This window comes from Leucoraja erinacea, chromosome 28 (assembly GCF_028641065.1).
Source record: "Leucoraja erinacea ecotype New England chromosome 28, Leri_hhj_1, whole genome shotgun sequence".
Classification (NCBI taxonomy): domain Eukaryota; kingdom Metazoa; phylum Chordata; class Chondrichthyes; order Rajiformes; family Rajidae; genus Leucoraja; species Leucoraja erinaceus.
The window spans coordinates 14562094-14581818 of NC_073404.1; the positions used below are offsets into that span (position 1 = coordinate 14562094).

The 19725-nt window shown below is 46.2% G+C and overlaps 1 protein-coding gene across 3 annotated transcripts in view; it reads left to right on the forward strand.

The window, feature by feature from the left end:
* camkk1a (calcium/calmodulin-dependent protein kinase kinase 1, alpha a) overlaps positions 1-19725 on the forward strand; it is a 111957-nt gene that overhangs the window by 90131 nt on the left and 2101 nt on the right. For 2 of the 3 annotated variants that reach the window (XM_055657831.1, XM_055657833.1), the window contains 9 exons: positions 2216-2237; positions 2346-2434; positions 3893-4092; positions 5369-5422; positions 8298-8371; positions 9624-9711; positions 10547-10675; positions 11557-11660; positions 16089-16136. In XM_055657831.1, the coding sequence (XP_055513806.1) occupies positions 2216-2237; positions 2346-2434; positions 3893-4092; positions 5369-5422; positions 8298-8371; positions 9624-9711; positions 10547-10675; positions 11557-11660; positions 16089-16136 (808 nt within the window). The remainder of the gene's footprint in view (positions 1-2215; positions 2238-2345; positions 2435-3892; positions 4093-5368; positions 5423-8297; positions 8372-9623; positions 9712-10546; positions 10676-11556; positions 11661-16088; positions 16137-19725) is intronic. The other variant, XM_055657832.1, reaches the window with a different exon arrangement.

Sequence of the window (19725 nt, forward strand, 5' to 3'; positions counted from 1 at the left end):
GTTGACTGTCCCTAATTAGCCCATTCTTTTCTAAATGTAAGTAAATCCTATCTCCAGTAGTTTCCCACCGCTGATGTGAGGCTATAATTTCCCTTTTCTTAAAATGTGTATGTTGAAAAGTTCCAGTACATTTCGACACCTTGCAATGCTCACTGCATTTACAAGACTGGCTCCCGGCTTTTGCCATTTCCTTCCCCCTATTGCCATTTTAGATCACATTATTAACATCACTTCTGAATCAACGATGCAGCATTTTAAACCATCTCTCTCCTATTCCTATCGCAGCCAGGATATTAGTGTCCGTCACCTCACAACTGTAGAGATTAAGATGAAACCGTCTCTTGTTATCTGAGGGTCTGTTGACAAGTGTTGTTGGTCGATGTCATCAGACCTTGCTTCACAGTGGCTACTGACGCTGAGTAGTGTCAACACTGCTGCTGTTCTCGATGCTCTTGAAATGCTGTCGTTTTTATTGCCCCACAGTTTCTACTGATTACATAACAGAACTTTGTTCCGCTTCTCCTCTTCAATAAAAGTCCTTTGTCGTGAATTCCAATTCAAAGGTTCAGAGGTTCAAAGGTCACATGTACCAATTACGGTACAGTGAAACTCGAATTACCATACAGCCATATAAAAAAAAGCAACAACTACATAAAAGTTACCATAAACATCCACCACAGTGGATTCCCCACATTTCTCACTATTATGGAAGGCAATAAGGTCTAATCTTCTTCCTATTTATTGTTCCCATTGATAAATTTCTTGAGGAACGCACTAAAGCATCTTTCCTCATGAAGATATTTCTCCCTTTCTACCAACCTTGAGTGTCACCATAGATGCCCCTGGTCTCTGCACACATCTCTGTTAGGCAGAGATTGACTAGTAGGTCCACCTCTTTCTTAAACACACATTCACAGTTTACACAACACCAGTTGCTTTTCTATGGAATTCATCTATCAATGTAGGAGTGTGGTACCCTGTACACCTGGGAAAGGGTCTCTGACACAGAACTGCGTGGTTTTCCCTTTCACTCCCCAGTCCGATTGTTGAGTGTTGGTGCTCCTGACCCTACCATCGATTGGCCTCCCACGGAACCACCCTGGGTGCCATGCTGGCTATGTAACTGGCTGGATCACCTCGGTAATGCCACGTTGGGGTCTGCTCCTGTGTTTCCATCAATGTGCCATTAAGCTAGAAAATGCCATTGTTGGAAAGAGTGCAGAGATGATTTATGAGCATGTTGCTTATTTCTTGGGAGTGCAGAAGGGTGAGGGTTGACCTTATAGCGAGGTGTATAAGATCTTATAGAGTCTTTTTCCCGGAGTAGGGTAATAAGGAACCAGAGGACATAGGTTTAAGGTGAGAGGGGAAATAGTTGACACAGAGGGTGGTGTTGATCGGAGGGGTGTCTCCCAGGGAAGCCTGGGCACATCGTGTGTTGGGCACCACCTCTTCTGTGAGGCATCCATCTGCATCTTACTCACTTCTCATCTGATTAGCACAGAAACATTTTTCAGCTTGAGAATTTCTCCTGGCATCTCTGATCACTGAGTCTTGAGGGAATAGCAGCTGCAACTGTGTGGGCGGAGGGAATGTTTACTGAATTCCCAGTTTAGATCAGTCTCCCTGTTTTTGCAGCTCTGTTTATGACCGCAAGAGATGTACCTGACCCGTAACAATGCAAAAAGTGGTGGTGCCTTCAGCCTGAGCAGAGGGTGTGAGTGAACAACACCAGTGGTACTGGGTATCTGTATGGTTAAAAACTGCACTGGAGACTGATTTTGGGTGTTGCGCAGCTGAAAACCAGATGAACTGCATCGGGAAACAGAAAAACCTCACATCAAACGTCCCGTCACTTTTAGCAGCCAGTGTTACCTTTCCCAGAAATGTGCATTAAAATGTTATCACAAGTTCTACACCGGCTATTTCTTCAGTGTAACGCAAATAAACATTGGCATCAAAGCTTCTATGATACACTTGAAGTTGCAGATTGGCTCACGTCCATGGAGAGCAAAAACAAGATTGTAAAAATGTTTAAACAAATTGTACACCAAGTTATTTAAAGTAGAATAGATTACAATATTTAGAACTATATTTGTTGCCTTATTAAGAATATATTTGTTGCCTTATTAATATGCCAGAATATATTGTCATACTGCTGTTTGATTTTTTTTTACATTCATGTCCATTTTCTGTCCTTTTCTTGTGCTTGCAGTATTCGAGCTGATGAGCAAAGGGTAAGTTCAGCAGTGAATCATTAATAAGCGTGGCCTTTTTATAACGCTTGATGCTGTTGAGGTTCTAACTCCCCTCTTTCATACATCTTTTCTTTTCCACCGTTCCAGCCCTGTGATGGAGGTGCCGACCGACAATCCATTCTCGGAGAAACAGGCTCATTTCTACTTCAGAGATATCATCTTGGGCATTGAATATTGTGAGTGTCAAACACCATGTTGCCATAGCAACTGCCTTCCACATAGTGATCATATTTGATATTAATCTCCCTTGCAGTAAGCACCTTTTGTTGTTTTACCCTGATGGTCATCTTGAAAAAATTGGACCCTGATTAAAGTATTAAAAGCAACGTTTAGCTCTACGTTCAAAAAAACAACTTAAAACCATTTGAACTATTTTCCAAAATGCACAATAAGGGGAGAAAAAAATCTCGATGAGAAATGTTTCATAATAATATCTTAAAAATGATCATTTTCTGATTGTTGCCATTTGTAGTAAAACTGATCATGAAATGATCGCGTTGGAAGTTATGCTTGTGACTCCAGTGAGGTTTCTGTAACAGGACTTCAGGAGGTGATCTCATTCCTCACGCAATGCCCTTTCCGTACTTAGCTATCCCCGTAAATGGACCTACACTCCAACCCAATATGCAGAACAAAAGGGGAAGAGTGCAGAATATAGTTCTCAGTATTGCAGCGCACCCTTTCCATAGACAGAATCCAATATCTGCAATGGGATAGAGGTGAATCGGACAGCACCACCGCTTATGGAAGGGTCATTTAGAAGCCGATTAACAAAGGGGAAGGAATTACACATTGGGAATAATTGTTATACTCGTTTGGAAGAGGCTGGGTGCTGAATCTTTTGCTTTTGTTCATTAGGAGCAGAGTCTTTATCCTGGCCCCTCCATCTCCCTTCACTTTGATCTGTACCCCATTCCCTCTCCCCTCAATCTCGATCCCACTCCCAACCCCTCAATCTGAATCCTCCTCCCCTCAAACTGAATCTCACACCTCTCCCCCTCATTCAACAACATTCCACTCACACTTTCCCCGGATCTCCCACTCCCCTATCCTCTGAACTGGACAATCTGTATCCGCTGCCCAATAGTAATATCGGAGAGAAACCTCATTGCCATCTCTATGCCATGGGGTCACTTGAAGTTAGCCTAATCACCTGGAATTGTTGAGAGTCATGCAGTTAAACACTCGGGCCCCCAAGTTGCACTGACCATTGTGCATGTGTCTAACCTAAACCTGTTTTATTCTCCCCCCCCCCCCCCCACCACATATTCCACCAACCACCAATGAAGCTACCGACCATCTGACGTTGAGATGTGGGAGGAAATGGGAGCATCTGGATGAAACCCCCACGGTTACAGGGAGAACGTGCACTTTTCACACAATCAGGATCAGGGGGTCAGGATCGGATCTGCGTCTTTGGAGCTGTGGCGCAGCAACACTACCCGCTGCGCTGCTCATCTGCCCTGTATCACGTGATGTGCTGAACACGAACAAGGCTGTGGCCTCTCTCCTGTGTCGTTGCTACCACCACTGCCCGCACACAGTGACGTGTAACCAAAATTGGGCCTCGGTTTACTCTTCATTTATGCGTGTTTTTGGCAAGGTAAAGTGATTTAACCTTTCACTTCCCCTAGTACACTACCAGAAGATCATCCACCGAGATATCAAACCCTCAAACCTGCTGCTGGGGGATAACGGTCACATTAAGATTGCCGACTTCGGAGTGAGTAACCAGTTTGAAGGGAACGATGCCTTGTTGTCCAGCACGGCGGGGACCCCAGCGTTCATGGCTCCGGAGATGCTGTCTGAAGCCCGGAAGAGCTTTCACGGGAAGGTAGGTGGATGAGAGCCTCCATGTCTCAGAGGATGGAAGCCCCTCATGCAAGGAAAGCTGGTTGGTGATTTCCATCACTACACTCATTCACTTCAATCAGCCTTGTGCTCTGAATGGCAGTGATTTCCGGGCTGGCAATATTTAAAATTGAAAATTCTGATTCATAAAACAATCCACCTCTTCTTATCTCTGTAACCCCTCTGCGGCCCCTATAACCCTCCACTGCTTTAAACCCCCTCCCAGGGGCAATATCCCACCTTATCTTCAAAATACAGCCCTACAACCCCCCCCCCCCAATCTGTAATCTCCTCTGGGCCCCTGCCAGGGCCCTTAATGCATGGGCTCTCTGGGCAGTTGCCCGGGGCCCCACAAGCATAGGGGCCCCATGCTAATCTATGTATTGTAGAATGTTATTGTAGAACATGAAAACGGAGAAGAACATCACCTGTGCATGACGGCATATTTGATTTGGCATAAAGATACTGGAAGTGTAGGGGCCCCAGTGCACTGCTTTGCCCGGGGGCCTATAATGCTGTTAATACAGCCCTGCCCCACTCCCCATCCCAATCTCTGTAATCCCTGCAGTCCCTAAATCCCTCTCTATCTCTGTAACCAACTCCAGCCCCAACACCTCATCCTATTGCTGTCGGTTTCCCTCAGGGAAGGGAGAATGTGACTTCTGAGGCAAGAACTTGCTCGGCTGCAGTGGGTGGGACTGATAGTGACATGTCTGTGAGGGGGGGGGAGGCCCGTCTCCAGCAAGATTTGTAGTGGAGTGGGAGGGGGTGGGGGGGCACAAGGATGGTCTTCAAGGATGAGCTATATTTGGATAATGTTTGGTGAACAGAGATATTTGGGGCTATCAGTATATTGCTCAATCAATCTCTTTATGGGCTCCCTCCTTTGGGTTAAAGATCACCTTGTGTGTGGTGTGACATTAGATTTGGTTCAAGGGTCAGTGGACAGAATGGATAGATTCCCAATGTAATGAGTTCAGGCCAAACTCTGGATTAAAGCTGGAGGCTGTGGATTAAAGTTGCCTCCTTCTGACTGGATTGTGAGCAGATACTCCGCATTTGCTTATTTATCCACGTTGGTGTGTTTATGAGTCAGGGTTGGTCGGGTGGAGCGGTAAGCAGAGGGTTTGGGATGGGAGGGTGGAAGACGTCGAGAAGTGGGAGTGGGTCAATGCCACCGATGAACCAGAACATCAGGTGTGTAACAAATGTGTGAGCACAGCTACTGATGGTAACACCTTGTTCATGTTGTGTTTCAGGCTCTGGATGTCTGGGCTATTGGAGTGACCTTGTACTGCCTGGTCTATGGCAAGGTAGGTGAAGAACTCACATGGTAAACTGTCCCAGGTTCTGGCATAGTTTCTTCCCAGCTGTTATCAGTCAATAGAACCGTCCTTTCACCAACTAGAGAATGGCCCTAATCTCCCATCTACCCTGCTGCAGACCTTCAAACTATCTTTAATCAAGCTTTATTGAATTTTATCTTTCACTAAACATTATTCTCTTCACCCTATATCAATATACTGTGGACAACTTGATTGTAATCATGTATAGTCTTCGTTGACTGGATTGCACACAACTAGAAGCTTTTCACTGTACCTCGGTATGTATGACAATAATAAACAAATCTAAACTTGGTGGTAACCATTAAAGTTAGGCTGTGAATCACTTACTGCTTTCCATTCTTGTCATGGGGTGGTGTACATGTGAATTCTCTCTGGCTGGCTTGTGCCGGGATTATCTCTTAAACCAGAGCAGGAATTGGATTCATCACGTGTGACATCCCATTGAAGATTCTTTTCAGAATGCAAAAACACCAAGCACACTTCAGTAGGAAGACAAAAATGCTGGAGAAACTCAGCGGGTGAGACAGCATCTATGGAGCGAAGACAAACTTCAGTGGTCGCATTGGCTGTGGGAGAGAGGAAATCATCAGCGGACTTGTTAAGTGACAAAATAGTAGCAAAGGGGGAGTGTGAGATACTGCTTTGGGGAGAGCAAAGAAGGAAATGGGAAATAGGGTATGTGTAGAGCATTAAGCAGAGGGATCATTGAGAGAGTGTTTCCACTGAGATACCCGGAGGTAACCAGGACTGGAGGATGCAGTGGTTCAGGAGGAAGAAGGGATACTTGCTGTTAGTGACTGAAACACTGAATGCCAAGTTGGGGAAGTCACACTCTCGTTAGGCAACAGCTAGAAGTCTGCCGACAGGTGAGGTCACTACTTGACAGCTAGGATGTGCCAGTGGTAGAGAGGGTGCCGAGGAAGTCTACAGGGAGAGGGTGCAGAGGAAGTCTACAGGGAGCGGGTGCCGAGGAAGTCTACAGGGAGCGGGTGCCGAGGCAGGGCGGCACTGCGCCTGAGACCCGGGTTTAATCCTGACTCCAGTTGCTGTATGTCCGGAGTTTGCCCATTCTCCCGTGTAGATTTTCTCCGGGTGCTCCAGTTTTCTCCCACGTCCCAATGACGTGCGGGTTTGTGGGCTAATTGGCTTTGGTTAAAATTATAAATGATCCCTCGTATGTAGGATAGTGCTAGTGTTCAGTTTAGTTTATTGTCACGTGTACCGAGGTTCAGTGAAAAGCTTTTGTTGCGTGTTATCCAGTCAGCGGAAAGACAATACATGAATACAATCGAGCCATTTACAGATACATAATAAGGGAATAACGTTTAGTGAAAGGTAAAGTCACCAAAGTCCGAACAAGGATAGTCCGATGGTCATCAATGAGGTAGATAGTAGTTCAGGACCGCTCTCTGGTTGTGGTTGGATGATGTAGTGTATGGGGTGATCACTGGTCAATGCGGACTCGGTGGGCCGAAGGGCCTGTTTCCGTGCTGTATCTCTAAAGTCTACAGGGCTGGGCCAGGCGGAAGAGTCAAGGCCGTGGGGAGGGGTGGGTGGGGCTGGAGTGGTTTCCTGCGGAGTAAAGATGAAATTTGATTAAATTGTGGTCAGAGTGTCAGTTAGTCAAAATCTAAAATAAATTAATATCTAAAAACATACTGCTAGAGAACTTAGCAGGCTGTGAACTTAACCTGACCCGCTGGGTTAAAGTCATAAATAGAGGCCATTGGGCCCAACCTATCCATGCTGGCCAAGATGCCCCACTTAAGTTGGTTCCAGTTGGCTGTGTTGGGCTCACATCCTTCTAAACCTTTCCCATCCATGTACCTATCCAAATGTCCCTGAAATGTGTCGTTGTACGTGTCCCAACCTCTGGCAAAAACCTTTTTGCTCATATTTCCAGCATCTACAGTTTCTAGTGTCTACAAGTTAACGTCAACTGCGGGAGGGGGAGCAATATTTAAAAATGGTAATTTGCTTTGAAGGGCTTTCAGGGTGCATGGCCAGATGACAACTAATGGCCTCTAGCACTGGTCGCAGCAGATTGTGTTGGCCAACACATAAAACAGCCAGCGAGACACTGCTGTATTATTAAATTAGGAAACAGAGATAGGCTTCTTATTCCTTGTTTGGACCATAAACTAGGCACTAAATTCTAGCTTCATGTCTTCATTTACAGGACTGAAAACACCTGTATGGGCTGAGATTAATGATGTTGCGTGTTGAGTGGCTGCGTGAAGTGGTTTGCATTGTCAGTCTGGGCCTTCCTCAGTAGAGAGGCTGTGGTCTGGGCTGTTCCGCAGTCACTGATGCCTGCCCCTGGCTTCATTCCCCCTCGCTCTCTCTGGCAGTGTTAGCTGCTGCTTGACCCGCGGTGCAGCACCTCAAGCAGCAGCCGCCCTCCCCACTGCAGCCCTGCAGAACATGACCCGGAGGTCAGCCGTCCTCCAGTGCACCTTGGAACTGCTGGTCACTGAGACTAAACCTGCGGAGAACAGTCGGAAACTCTTGCTCCCAACATGCAGTCCAATCCATTCCAGTAGCAAAACCAATGTTGTAAATAGATGGCAGTGTATAATGAATAGTACAGTTGGTGGGGTGCAACCATTACTGCACTGTTTATTCAGTCAGTACTGTACTGCCTCAGTGTGATCCACTATTCTTGTACTTGAGTCTGATTGTGTCCATGTATGGGAAGATTTTCCACTGAACCGTTTGCAAAAGAGGAATTTCACTGTGCCTAGGTACATGTGATTAAAGTACCAGCGAGTAAGGCCATCCCCTTTGCACTGAATGGAACACGGGATGATGGCAATTACTCACCTTTGTGTCTTTTCTGCAGTGTCCGTTTATGGATGACTTCATCCTAACACTTCATACCAAGATCAGAAACCGGCCTGTTGAGTTCCCAGAACGGTAAGTAGCACTGAAGGAAAGCAGTAGCGTCATTCATTCAATCCACTCCTTCCAACCGGGCAAGTGTCTCCTTCACTCACCGCATGGAACTCACTGGGAACCAGGTTTGAACTTGCTTAGGCAATGGCTGGGCTTGGAGTGTGTTGTGGAGCAGAGAGTAATACAGGGGTTGACACAGGCTGGGGAGACACAGTAGTGAAAAGGGCATCTGGTATTCTTCTTTTCATCAGTAAGGGTATTGAGTACAGGGAGAAGGACACTGAATACTGGAGTAACTCGGCAGGTCAGGTGATGTTTAGGGTCGAGACCCTTCTTCAGTCTGAACTATCCGTGTATTCCAGAGATGCAGCCTGATCTGCTGAGTTACTCCAGCACTTTGTGTCCTTTTGTGTTAACAGGCAACTGCAGTTCCTTATTTCTACTAGTGAAAAAGGCATTTGGCACTCTTCCTTTAATCAGTAAGAGTATTGAGTACAGAAGTTGGAATGACATTCCACAGCTGTACCAGGCATTGGTGAGACCATGTGGGGAGTACTGTGTGCAGGTCTGGGTAGGAAGGTTTCCATTAAGCTGGAAAGGGTGCAGGAACATTTTACTAGCATGAGTTGTAAGGAGAGGCTGGATAGGTGTGGATTTTTTACACTGGAACATAGGAGGCTGTGGGGTGAACTTACAAAGACATATAAAATCATGGGGGGCATAGATAAGGTAGATGATCACGATCTTTCCCCAGGGTTGATAAGTCCTGAACGAGAGGGCATGTAAAAGATGAGAGGAGAAAGATGGCGGCCTGAGGAATATTTTCTTCATGGAAAGGGTGGTGGCTACATGGAATGAAGTGCCAGGGGAAGTGGTAGAGGCAGCAAATAAAAGATATTTGGACACATTCATGAATGGGAAAGGTTTAGGTAGATATGGGCAAAATGCAGGCAAATGGGTCTCGGTCATTTTTAGAACATGGTGGGCATGGATGTTGGGCTGAAAGACCTAATCCGTGATGTATTATTATGCATCTCTATGAGGGACATACTCTTAAAGTTAGAGTAGGTATTCACACAACTGTCGCATACAATTGACACTGGGAGATTGCAGAAGGCGTAAAAGGCGACAGGGCTAGACTTTTGAATAAGTGAATGGAAGAATGTGGAGCAACGGTGATGGAGAGCTCAAAGGATGTTCCCAGGGTCTGACTGACTAGATGAAACTATTTCTGTTCTATCCACCATTGTCATTCTGAACCTATCTGTCCCAGACCAGAACTCAGTGAGGAACTGAAGAACCTGCTCCTCCAGATGTTGGATAAAAACCCTGACACGAGGACTACAATTCCTCAGATAAAGGTAGGACATAACAGTTGAATTATAACAACTATGAGCTTCAAACATTCTGGACTGTGTCATCTGGTGCCGTTGTTGAATGTTGAGACGTTACTCATTCAATTACGATGTCAGTGGGATGCAGGGTAAAAAAATCAAAGGCACCATTTATACGATATGTAGGAAGCACAGAAAGAGATGAAATGGAGGTGAAGCATCACTGGTATTAAGCAATGATATCAGTACATGGATTGTAAAGGATCTTGGGACTGTGTGGAATTAGAAACAGTTGGATGGAATGAATAAGAAGCATTTTGGTGGGAGAGGTTTGTGGGCTGCTGAATGATAGTTATGATGCAGGGAACAGTATAATCAGAGGTACATATGATAAGGATTTTCATCTTTATATAGATTGGCTCAGTGCCAACAAATCAGATAATGAATTCCCAGGCGGCACGATGGTGCAGCAGTAGAGTTGCTGCCTTACAGTGCCAGAGACCCGGGTTCGATCCTGACTACACGTGCTGTTTGTACGGAGTTAATACGTTTTCCCTCTCATTACTATTCTCCTGCCTTCTTCTCATAACCTTTGATGCCCTTGCTAATCAAGAATCTATCAATCTCCGCTACAAAAATACTCAATGTCTTGGCCTCCACAGCTGTCTGTGGCAATTAATTTCACAGATTCACCACCCTCTGGCTAAAGAAATTCCTCTTCATTTCCATTCTAAAGGTACCTCCTTTTATTCCGAGGCTCTGTCCTCTGGTTCCTGACTCTCCCACTGCTGGGAATGTCCTTTCCATGTCCACTCGATCTGGGTCTTTCATTATTGGTAGTAATGCTGTTTTCCGTGTGCAGGATCATCCGTGGGTGACGAGGAATGGGACGGAGCCTCTCCCACTGGAGGAGGAGCATTGCATTGAGGTGGAGGTCACTGAGGAGGAGGTGATGAACTCTGTCAAGTTGATCTCCAGCCTCTCCACTGTGGTAAGAAGCCCCTTTATCTTTAATGTAACAGCAAACAATTCATGCAGCCTACAAGAGCATGCTTTGTTTTTTTTTTTATATCCTTTCAGTTACATTTATGATCAAATGTCCGTTTGTTTAAGGTTTAGTGTCTTCTGTTTAAGGGAGGGAGACCTTTGAGAATAGAAAGCAAACGGGAATGGAAAATACTTAGGACGCCACATTGCAGTGAGCATTACTGCCACTAGTGGCCGATGTTGGGCATCCCAATGGGGCTGGATGGCTGCAGAGAGCAAGACACATTCTGTGGTCCGCTGGGCCTGTGGCATCTCCCCACTCTGACCCGAGTCACCCTTCCATCACCAACAACAGGAGCATTGGTGGTGGCTGCCAGGTTTTGTTCAGGTTGGTGGTTGGTGGGAAATGCTGTTCCAATCAATATATCAATCTATTTATTACATGTCATTTGAACCTCAGTGAGGCTCAAACGAAACTCCGTTTCCACAGCCATACAAACAAAGACAATTTCCTACAGACATACACACAATTCAATTTACAAAAACATCCATCACAGTGGGTTCACTGTGATGGAAGGCAAAGTCTTTTCTCTCCCCTGTTCTCCATTTCTCTCCCGATGTCGAAGCCCCAGGCGGGCGATGGTGAGTCCCACGGCCATTTTAGGCCGCGCGGGGCGATGTACGGCCCCGCTCCGGGTCGTTCCAACCCCGCGACACGGGCTAGAGAAGTCGCGTGATAATAGGAATAATGAGTCATAACTGGCCGCGGTGCTGGATTATGAAGAGTTCTGGCTCCGGAAGCTGATGATTTAAGAAAACATGATGGGGTTCTTCATGCCAAGTTTCATGTGGATCAGCAACTGAACTAACCTCCCTCGTTCGTAGATCCTGGTGAAGTCCATGCTCAGGAAGCGATCCTTTGGAAACCCTTTTGAGTTCCCGAGCAGGAAAGAGGGAAGGTCCATGTCGGCACCGGGAAACCTCCTCATGTGAGTGTTTTAGATTTGATCTGTACTGCATAAGCAGTGGTCTGCAGTGGATCACTAACCCTTTTGCTTCTATTGCTATCTCAGACACAGGTCTGTAATGTTATGTTACTTTTGTCATGTGTGCTGAGATATAATTAAAAACTTTGTTTTGCGTGCCATCCAGGTAAAGATATCCATAAATGAGTAAAACAGCAAGTGTAAAGGATAAGGAAGCCAATGCAGAATGTAATATTACAGCTACAGAGAAAGTTATGATTAAAAGAATGTGTATGGTCCACAACAGGGTAGATTAAGGTGATCTGGACTAGAATCCTAATGCCCCTGTCCCACTTAGGAAACCTGAACGGAAACCTCTGGAGACTTTGTGCCCCACCCAAGGTTTCCGTGCGGTTCCCGGAGGTTTTTGTCAGTCTCCCTACCTGCTTCCACTACCTGCAACCTCCGGCAACCACCTGCAACCCCCGGGAACTGCACGGAAACCTTGGGTGGGGCGCAAAGTCTCCAGAGGTTTCCGTTCAGGTTTCCTAAGTGGGACAGGGGCATTAGTTTCACAGTGTTATGTTCAAAAGTCTGATCGCAATGGGGAGGAAGCTGCCCTTGTATCTGGTCATACATACCTTCAAGCTTCTGTATCTTTTTCCCGACAAGGGGAGAAGACAGATGGCAACCGTGGCCACCATTCGAGCTTAGCTTTGAGGGATTGGGAAACAAAAGTGAGGAAGAGCACTGTGAAGAACCGGCAGGGTCTCTTCATCCCCACACATCAGAGGACACCTGCTCTGGGCAGGCAACTGGATTATCGCTGACTTGACAAGGTTGACTGCACGGCTTGTTAGTCCTTTCACACAGCTGACGTGACGCGCAGTGAAACAGGAGACCGGCCACCTGGTTCATTGGCAGTTCTGGCAGATGAGCGCAAAGCCAGCCCTAATGACGCACTTGGTAACGGAGCTGCCATATGGTTCTGACTCCTTCTACTGGGAAGGGCCTGTGTCCAGTCTCTGGTTGCTGCTGATAATGGGTCTCAGCCAGGCAGACGTTGGTGTTTTGCCATTGATTCCATCATCTTTGATATTGGGAAGATATGTCAAAAGTTGCTCTGCCATCCTCTTTGGGAGATTTTATCCGTTCTTTATCGCCTTTTTAATTTTTTTTATTGTTTGCAATTGTTTGCAGGATAGACCCTTTAGTCTGCATTGGAGTTCTACACTTTTCTTATCGGTCGCCATTATCAGTATGTCGTGTGTCCTACCGATATGTGGTGTTATTTTAATACATTATGCTGCCATTGCATCTTATTTCTTTCCATCAGATCCCTGATATTTAACGTCTCCACGTAATACCCAAACGTCTAACTTTTGCACATCAGAATGCTGGCGTTTAACTTCTCCGCAACAAAACTCTGATATCTGACCTCTCCGCGTCAGTAGTTAAGGGTCTGTCCCACTTGCCGATTTTTTTGGCGACTGCTCACAGTGCCAATAGTTGGAGGGAATTGTGAATTGTACCCCTGAATCTGGCTTCAGTCGCCCTCTTAATTATGACTCAGATCGGGACAGCACACAATGCAAATCTCACGCACCAGTGGTGAGTCTCTCAAACAAGTCAGTATATTACACCTTGTTACAATATACAGGGCGGCACGGTGCCATGCAGCGCCGGAGACCCGCTTTCGACCCTGACTACGGGTGCTGTCTGTACGGAGTTTGTACATTCTCCCCGTGACCTGCGTGGGTTTTCTTCGAGATCTTCTCCCACATTCCAAAGGCGTACAAGTTTGTAGGTTAATTGACTTGGTATAAATGTAAATTGTCCGTAGTGTGTGTAGTGTTGCTCCACGCTAGCGGGGATCACTAGTCGGTGCGGGCCAAAGGGCCTGTTTCCGCACTATATCTCTAAACTAAACTATATGGAGTAATATTTTGAGTGAGGGCTCAAAATACTCCACAGATTCAAAAACACCCACTAATTTATAATATTTTTGCTACATTGGTTACATGTGGATTTTGCATTTTCGCAATAATTCATCAGTAAACGTAATTTATTTGTAGTATTCGCCCCGTGTTTATGTCTGAAGAAGTTGCCTCCATCTTCCTGACAGTCAGGACCTCTCTATGTTTTCCCCTCTCCCTCTGTAAATGGGTGCTATACATTATACTAATCGTTTTTCTGTCATGACTCATTTTGTGACCAATTACTTTGCACTTGTCTACATACTAACCACCTATGTTTATCTTGGCTCCAGAAGGCTCTGCTTGCAATCTAAACAACTCCTTAAACTAATTGCTGCCACTTATAACGTAACCTTTAAGTTACATTAATTAAGTTGGCCCAATAAAACACAATCCTTCCCCAGTATGTGGAATGGTGTTACAAGCCTGCTCAATTTTCTTAAAATCTCCACTCATTTCTCTTTCTGGTGAGTTGCTCAACATGAGTTCTGACATTAGGCTCTGCTGTCTAAACTAGGGAGCTAACTCGTGGAAAAAGTTTATTTTCTACTGTGGTCACGGTGGCGCAGCGGTAGAGTTGCTGCCTTAAAGCGAATGCAGCGACGGAGACCTGGGTTCGATCCCGACTACGGGTGCTGTTTGTACGGACATCCACCATTCTCCCCGTGAGCTGCGTGGGTTTTCTCCGAGATCTTCCGTTTCATCCCACACTCCGAAGACCCATTTACAGAGGTTTGTAGGTTAATTGGCTTGGTAAATGTAAAAATTGTCCCTAGTGGGTGTAGGATAGTGTTAATGTGCGGGGATCGCTGGTCGGTGTGGACCCGGTGGGCCGAAGGGCCTGTTTCCGCACTGTATCTCTAAACTAAACTACCAGTCTCCATTGATATCTCAAAATTCACCCTTTTGCCATTTCAAGTGCTGGGGCGAGCAACAAGATTTTGCACAATCTCTATTTGCATTCTGGCAAATCATACTGGGTGCCATTAACCAGAACCTTAGCTGAACAGCCATATAAAAACCTTTGCTGCAATGAGCAGATCAAATGCTGGGTACGCTGTGGTGAATGACTGACCTCCTGACGCCCAAAGTGTACAGGGTACAAGTCAGGAGTGTGATGAAATACTCTCCACCTGCCTGGTTGAGGGCAGCATTAACATTTTTCACGAACATCAGTACTACCCAGACATATTTCCCAACTGATAGTCATCCCATTGACCACCCTAAGCATTCATTCCATCCTCAATTGTCCATCATTGCAACCACCGCAAGATGTACGGTCGAGGCTATTCCGCCAAAACCCAACCTGGGTTTGCAATCCTCACTGCCAAGGTAGACGAGGGCATCTTGTACAGGAGAACACACCACCGGTAGATTCTCCACTGAGTCGCACATCATCCTGACTTGGAAAAATACAATCGCTCATTTATCATCATCGCCTGAGTGTAAAGCCTGGAATCCCCTCTCCAGCTACAGTGCGCTAGGCAGACTGCAGCAGTCCAAGGAGGTTGCTCACTACCGCCCTCTCAAGAGCAAGGAAGGAAGGGCAAATAAATGCCATCAACACCAGAGCTTCATAGAGGAAAAGTGGTCATGAGGGCACCACTTTGCTTGTGTGGTAGTTCTCCATTGAGAACAGCTTGTGACCCATACACAAATAAAAACATTGCTTCCATCGAACGTGTCGAAAGACAGGCAGCTCGATTTGTTACTAACACCTATGAGAGAGAAGCGAGTGTTACCAAACTTCTCTGGGATGGAACCCTCTCCAAGACAGACGCAAAGCTCACTGTTTGACCTGTTTTTACAAAATATTGAATGGTCAGCTTGGCATAGATTACAAGACCTATACCAAACCCAAACCAATTAGGAGCAGACGAGGGCATTCGATCCAATTTGTGATTCCAGCTACCAAGACAGATGTGTACAGCAATTTGTTCTTCCCCCGCACAATTAAAGCATGGAATAATCTCCACCCTACCATAGTTACCCAACCAGATGCAACTAAATTTTGAGGTAGCTCTTTCTTCCCAAAAACCCTTGCTGGCTTAAGTCCTCCCCCCACCATCTCCAGTTTAAATTCCATTTGGAATATTTTGGAGGACCAAGAAAACAAGAACCAAGAACCGAGCTGTACATCCTGTGTACCAAGCTCACCCTGTCAACTGCGGGAAGCTCAGGAAGAGGCATTGATTGTTTGATGTCTCAACAGAGCAATGTATAATGGGCTGCATCCACATCAATGGTCATAGACTACACAAATGAATCCAGCTTTATCTCAGTAGCTGAGATTCTGGTTGGTTTATAAACCTGGAGGATGTATTTTATCCTCTTGCTGAGGGACAAACCATCATCGGGTTGGATGGAGTTTCCTTAATAACATACATTATGCTGAACGTTTTCCCAAAAGCTTCCATATATTTTTCAACAATAATTTCTTTAACTTTTCTCAATTTTATTTTCATTCTGCTGCCAGGGACAAGAGTTTATTTCAGTATTCCTCAAAAAGGCACCCTTCATTAAGGTCTGTGTGTGTTTTTGTGTGAAGATATGTGTCTGCATGCACGTGTAAGTTTGCGCATATACGTGTGGGCTGTGTGTACGTCAGTGTGTGCCGTTAGTGTATGTACATGCACCATCATGTATGCTCATATGTATACATGGATTTGTGTGCAAGTGTGTGGTATGCATGCACATGAATATGTATAAGATGTCTAGTGTGTGTAGGAGCAGTTTGTACATGTGAGAAAGATTGAGAGTTTGTGTGCCTGCCTGCTTTTATATGATTTGGACTTTGGCAAACCAGGGCACAATTCACAGATAAAGCAAGGCTTGGAGATACGGTGAACTGTGAACAAGCTGGTAACAGACTTCAAGAGAACATTAACTTGTCTGCGGACTGGGAAAATCAGTGGCAGAAGAAGCGTAAATGCTGTGAAATGTGAAGTGTTTATATTGAGGAATGAGGAGCCAATATAAACTCAAGACCACAATTGTAAATGGAGTGATCTGGAGCATATGTGCACAGTTTGCAGAAAGTGGCGGGGAAGGTTGAGATAGCGGGTAAAGCCTTGAATGCAGTCACGATGAAGCATTATAAAACAATGCTTGGAATATATTTAGGTGAAATAATGTGTCCATTCTGGGCGCCATGTAGAACATAGAACAGAACAGCACAGGATGAGGCCCTTCTCCCTACGATGTCTGTGCCGAACATGAGGCCAAGTTAAGCTAATCCCTTCTGCCTGCATGTGATCCAAATGGCGCTATCATGTCTGCTTCCACCACCAACCCTGGCAGAGCGTACCAGATACCCAGCATTCTCTGAGTAAAAAACCTTGAGCCGCTCATCTCCTTTAAATGTTTCCCCTCTCACATCTAAAGCTCAGCCCTCTCGTCTTTGACATTTCCATCCTGGGGAAACATTTCTGTCTGCCTATCCTATCCATGACATATTTTTATATACTTGTGTCGCTCCTGAGAAAAGCTTCCAATCTGAGCAACCGCTCTTATTGTGTCGCAGTTTTGCACCTCAGTTATTAGGGGCAAGCAATATGCTTTCTCCTGAAGGGTAAAAAAATATGATAAAGAGTGAAAGGGGTTTTGGGATGGAATTTGCCTGGTGCTTCTCTCTGATGCTTCTCAGAGATAGAAAATGTCAAAAAGCTGGAGTAAACAGGCAACTCTGGAGAAAAGGATGGGTGATTCGTCGAAAATAGTGAGAGAGAGAGAGATTGAGGGCGGGCAGCCTTCTTCTCTCTGAGCTTCTTGCGATAGACAATGTCTCCAAAACTCCTCAAAGATGTGATTCGTCCAAACTATAGGATGGGCGTGAAGCAGAAGGAGTTTACACAGGTGAAAATGATTTGCCCTACAGGGAGTCAGTGTGGACCAGTAGTCAGCGAGGTAGGATGTAAAAAGCATTCAGTTAAAGTTTGTGCAAGGCATGGGATGTCAATTCATTGTTTGCTGGTTGATTCTTAACCAGCCAGATGTGACATCGATCTCTCCAGAGTATGATACACATTAATGGATCAGTGTGGAGTTCTGCTGCTCGGCAACCGTATTCCAGAGGAGAAAACCAGCATGGAATTAGCTGAAGTAACAAAGCGGGCATTGGGTAAGGAGAGGATGGTAATTATGGGGCATCCTGATTACCATAATTAACCAGGGGCTGATTAAACCCAGTGAGCATTGGACAGCCGTGACACCATCTGCTGGAGGAGAGGCCGGGAGAAAAAAAGCTTTATTTAATTGGGAAATTGAGAGCTATGAAAACAGTAGTCATAACATTGAAATTAGATGTGACACGTTGTGCAGGAGGTTACTGACTGCAGACAGTGGATCTCACAAAAGGCAATGGACTGTGGGTATCAACGTGGAGCGCTCAAACTGAGGAAATGGATTGTAGGGTCAAGATCCCAACATAAATTAAACGCTTTTAACGCTTTGTGTTGCTAAGACGATGCTGCTGTATGGGAGGCGCCAACATTTAAAGTGGCCTTCTTCGATAGGCATGAACACCAACTGTTCTTTCTCCCAACAATGGGAGAAACACTGTCCTGCGGTCCAGTGGGATTTCCATCAGTAGTTCTTGCCATGCAAACTCTTTCCTCACTCTCCCGGGGGGAGGGGGAGGGGGGGGGGGGGGAGTGAAGGGGCAGTGAGGGGGCAGAGGAAGACCCTCCCAACAGAAACAGTGCTGTTTGGCTAAAAGGGCGGCACAGTGTCGCAGCGGTAGAGTTGCTGCCTCACAGTGCCGGGGACCTGGGTTCAATCCTGACTACGGGTGCTGTCTGTACGGAGATTGTACGTTCTCCCCATGACCTGCGTAGGTTTTCTCCGAGTGCTCCGGTTTCCTCCCACACTCCAAAGACTTACAGGTTTGTAGGTTATTTGGCTTGGTAGAATTGTAAATTTTCCCTAGAGTGTGTAGTGTTGATGTGCGGGGATTGCCGGCCGGGCCAAAGGGCCTGTTTCCGCATTGTATCTCTAAACTAAACTGAACTTAGTAAAAAGGAAAACCTGGATTTCCCTGTGGATACTGGAGAAGGTGGATGACTGGGTTGTCCTGAGAGTTTGGGAAGGGAAAGCTATCAGTTCACCCATGTGGAGTGCGGTGATGAAGTACAGTGTGCTGTACAGCTCCAGCTGAATCCGAGACCCACTGAGAACTGCTGGGTAAATATTGTAAGAGGCCAAAGGGGCAAATTATAATTTGAAAATTAATTTATTTAATACTTATTTAACTGTGCCTTTTATGTGTTTTTTTTATTAAGTTTGGTTTTCCAATTCGAGTCCACCACCAAATTTCTAGCAACTTTTTTTTTCCGCCATCCTTTAATCCGGACAAAAGCCCCCCCCCCAAAAAAAGTGTGGTGCCTAGGCCGGGTGAGGTGGCCGATCACGACCTCATTGGGACTTCCACGGCTGAATGGTGGGATGGATGAATTTGCCGCCTGCGGCTGGGGCACTGGATTTCTGGTGCCTGGTCGGAGCCAGCAGATCCATTCCCATAGCCGCCTTCCACAGCCGACTTTGCGGGCTGGTATCTTGGCCCCCCCCCCCAAGGTAGTAACCTCTGTTGGTCCGGCAAACTGATAATCCAGAAAGGCTCTGGAATCCAAGGGTGCTGGAAAATCAGTGGTGGACCTGTACCATCTGTGATCAGAAAAGGCTGGCCCTCGCCCCAGGTTAGCTGACTGTCGGAGGAATAAAGATGTTTCTGGCTCAGCTTTCCTCACTTTGGCTGCTGAGGCCCTTCCATGGACGTTCCACTGAGTGCTGGGATAGACAGTGTCTGGCTCTCTGCTGCTGGGACTGAAGGGCCCTAGGCTTTGCCCAGCTTCCCGTCACCATCCTGTGGCAACAGAGAAAGACTGACTGTCTCTGGATAAAAGCCACTGGATAAAAGCCTGGCTGCCGGCTGCCCCTTGGTGGGCTTAATGGCTGTTCCCGGAGCTGGGGAGAGCGGGGCCATGTAGTTGGGGGTCGGCTGTGATCACCCTTGCCGGCTCCCGAGACCGTGTTTGTACCCCGAGATTGGTCTTCACAGCGACCGGCTCTTTCCTGTGACCCCAGCCCCAGGGGAGAGGCTCTCTCTGCTGACTTAT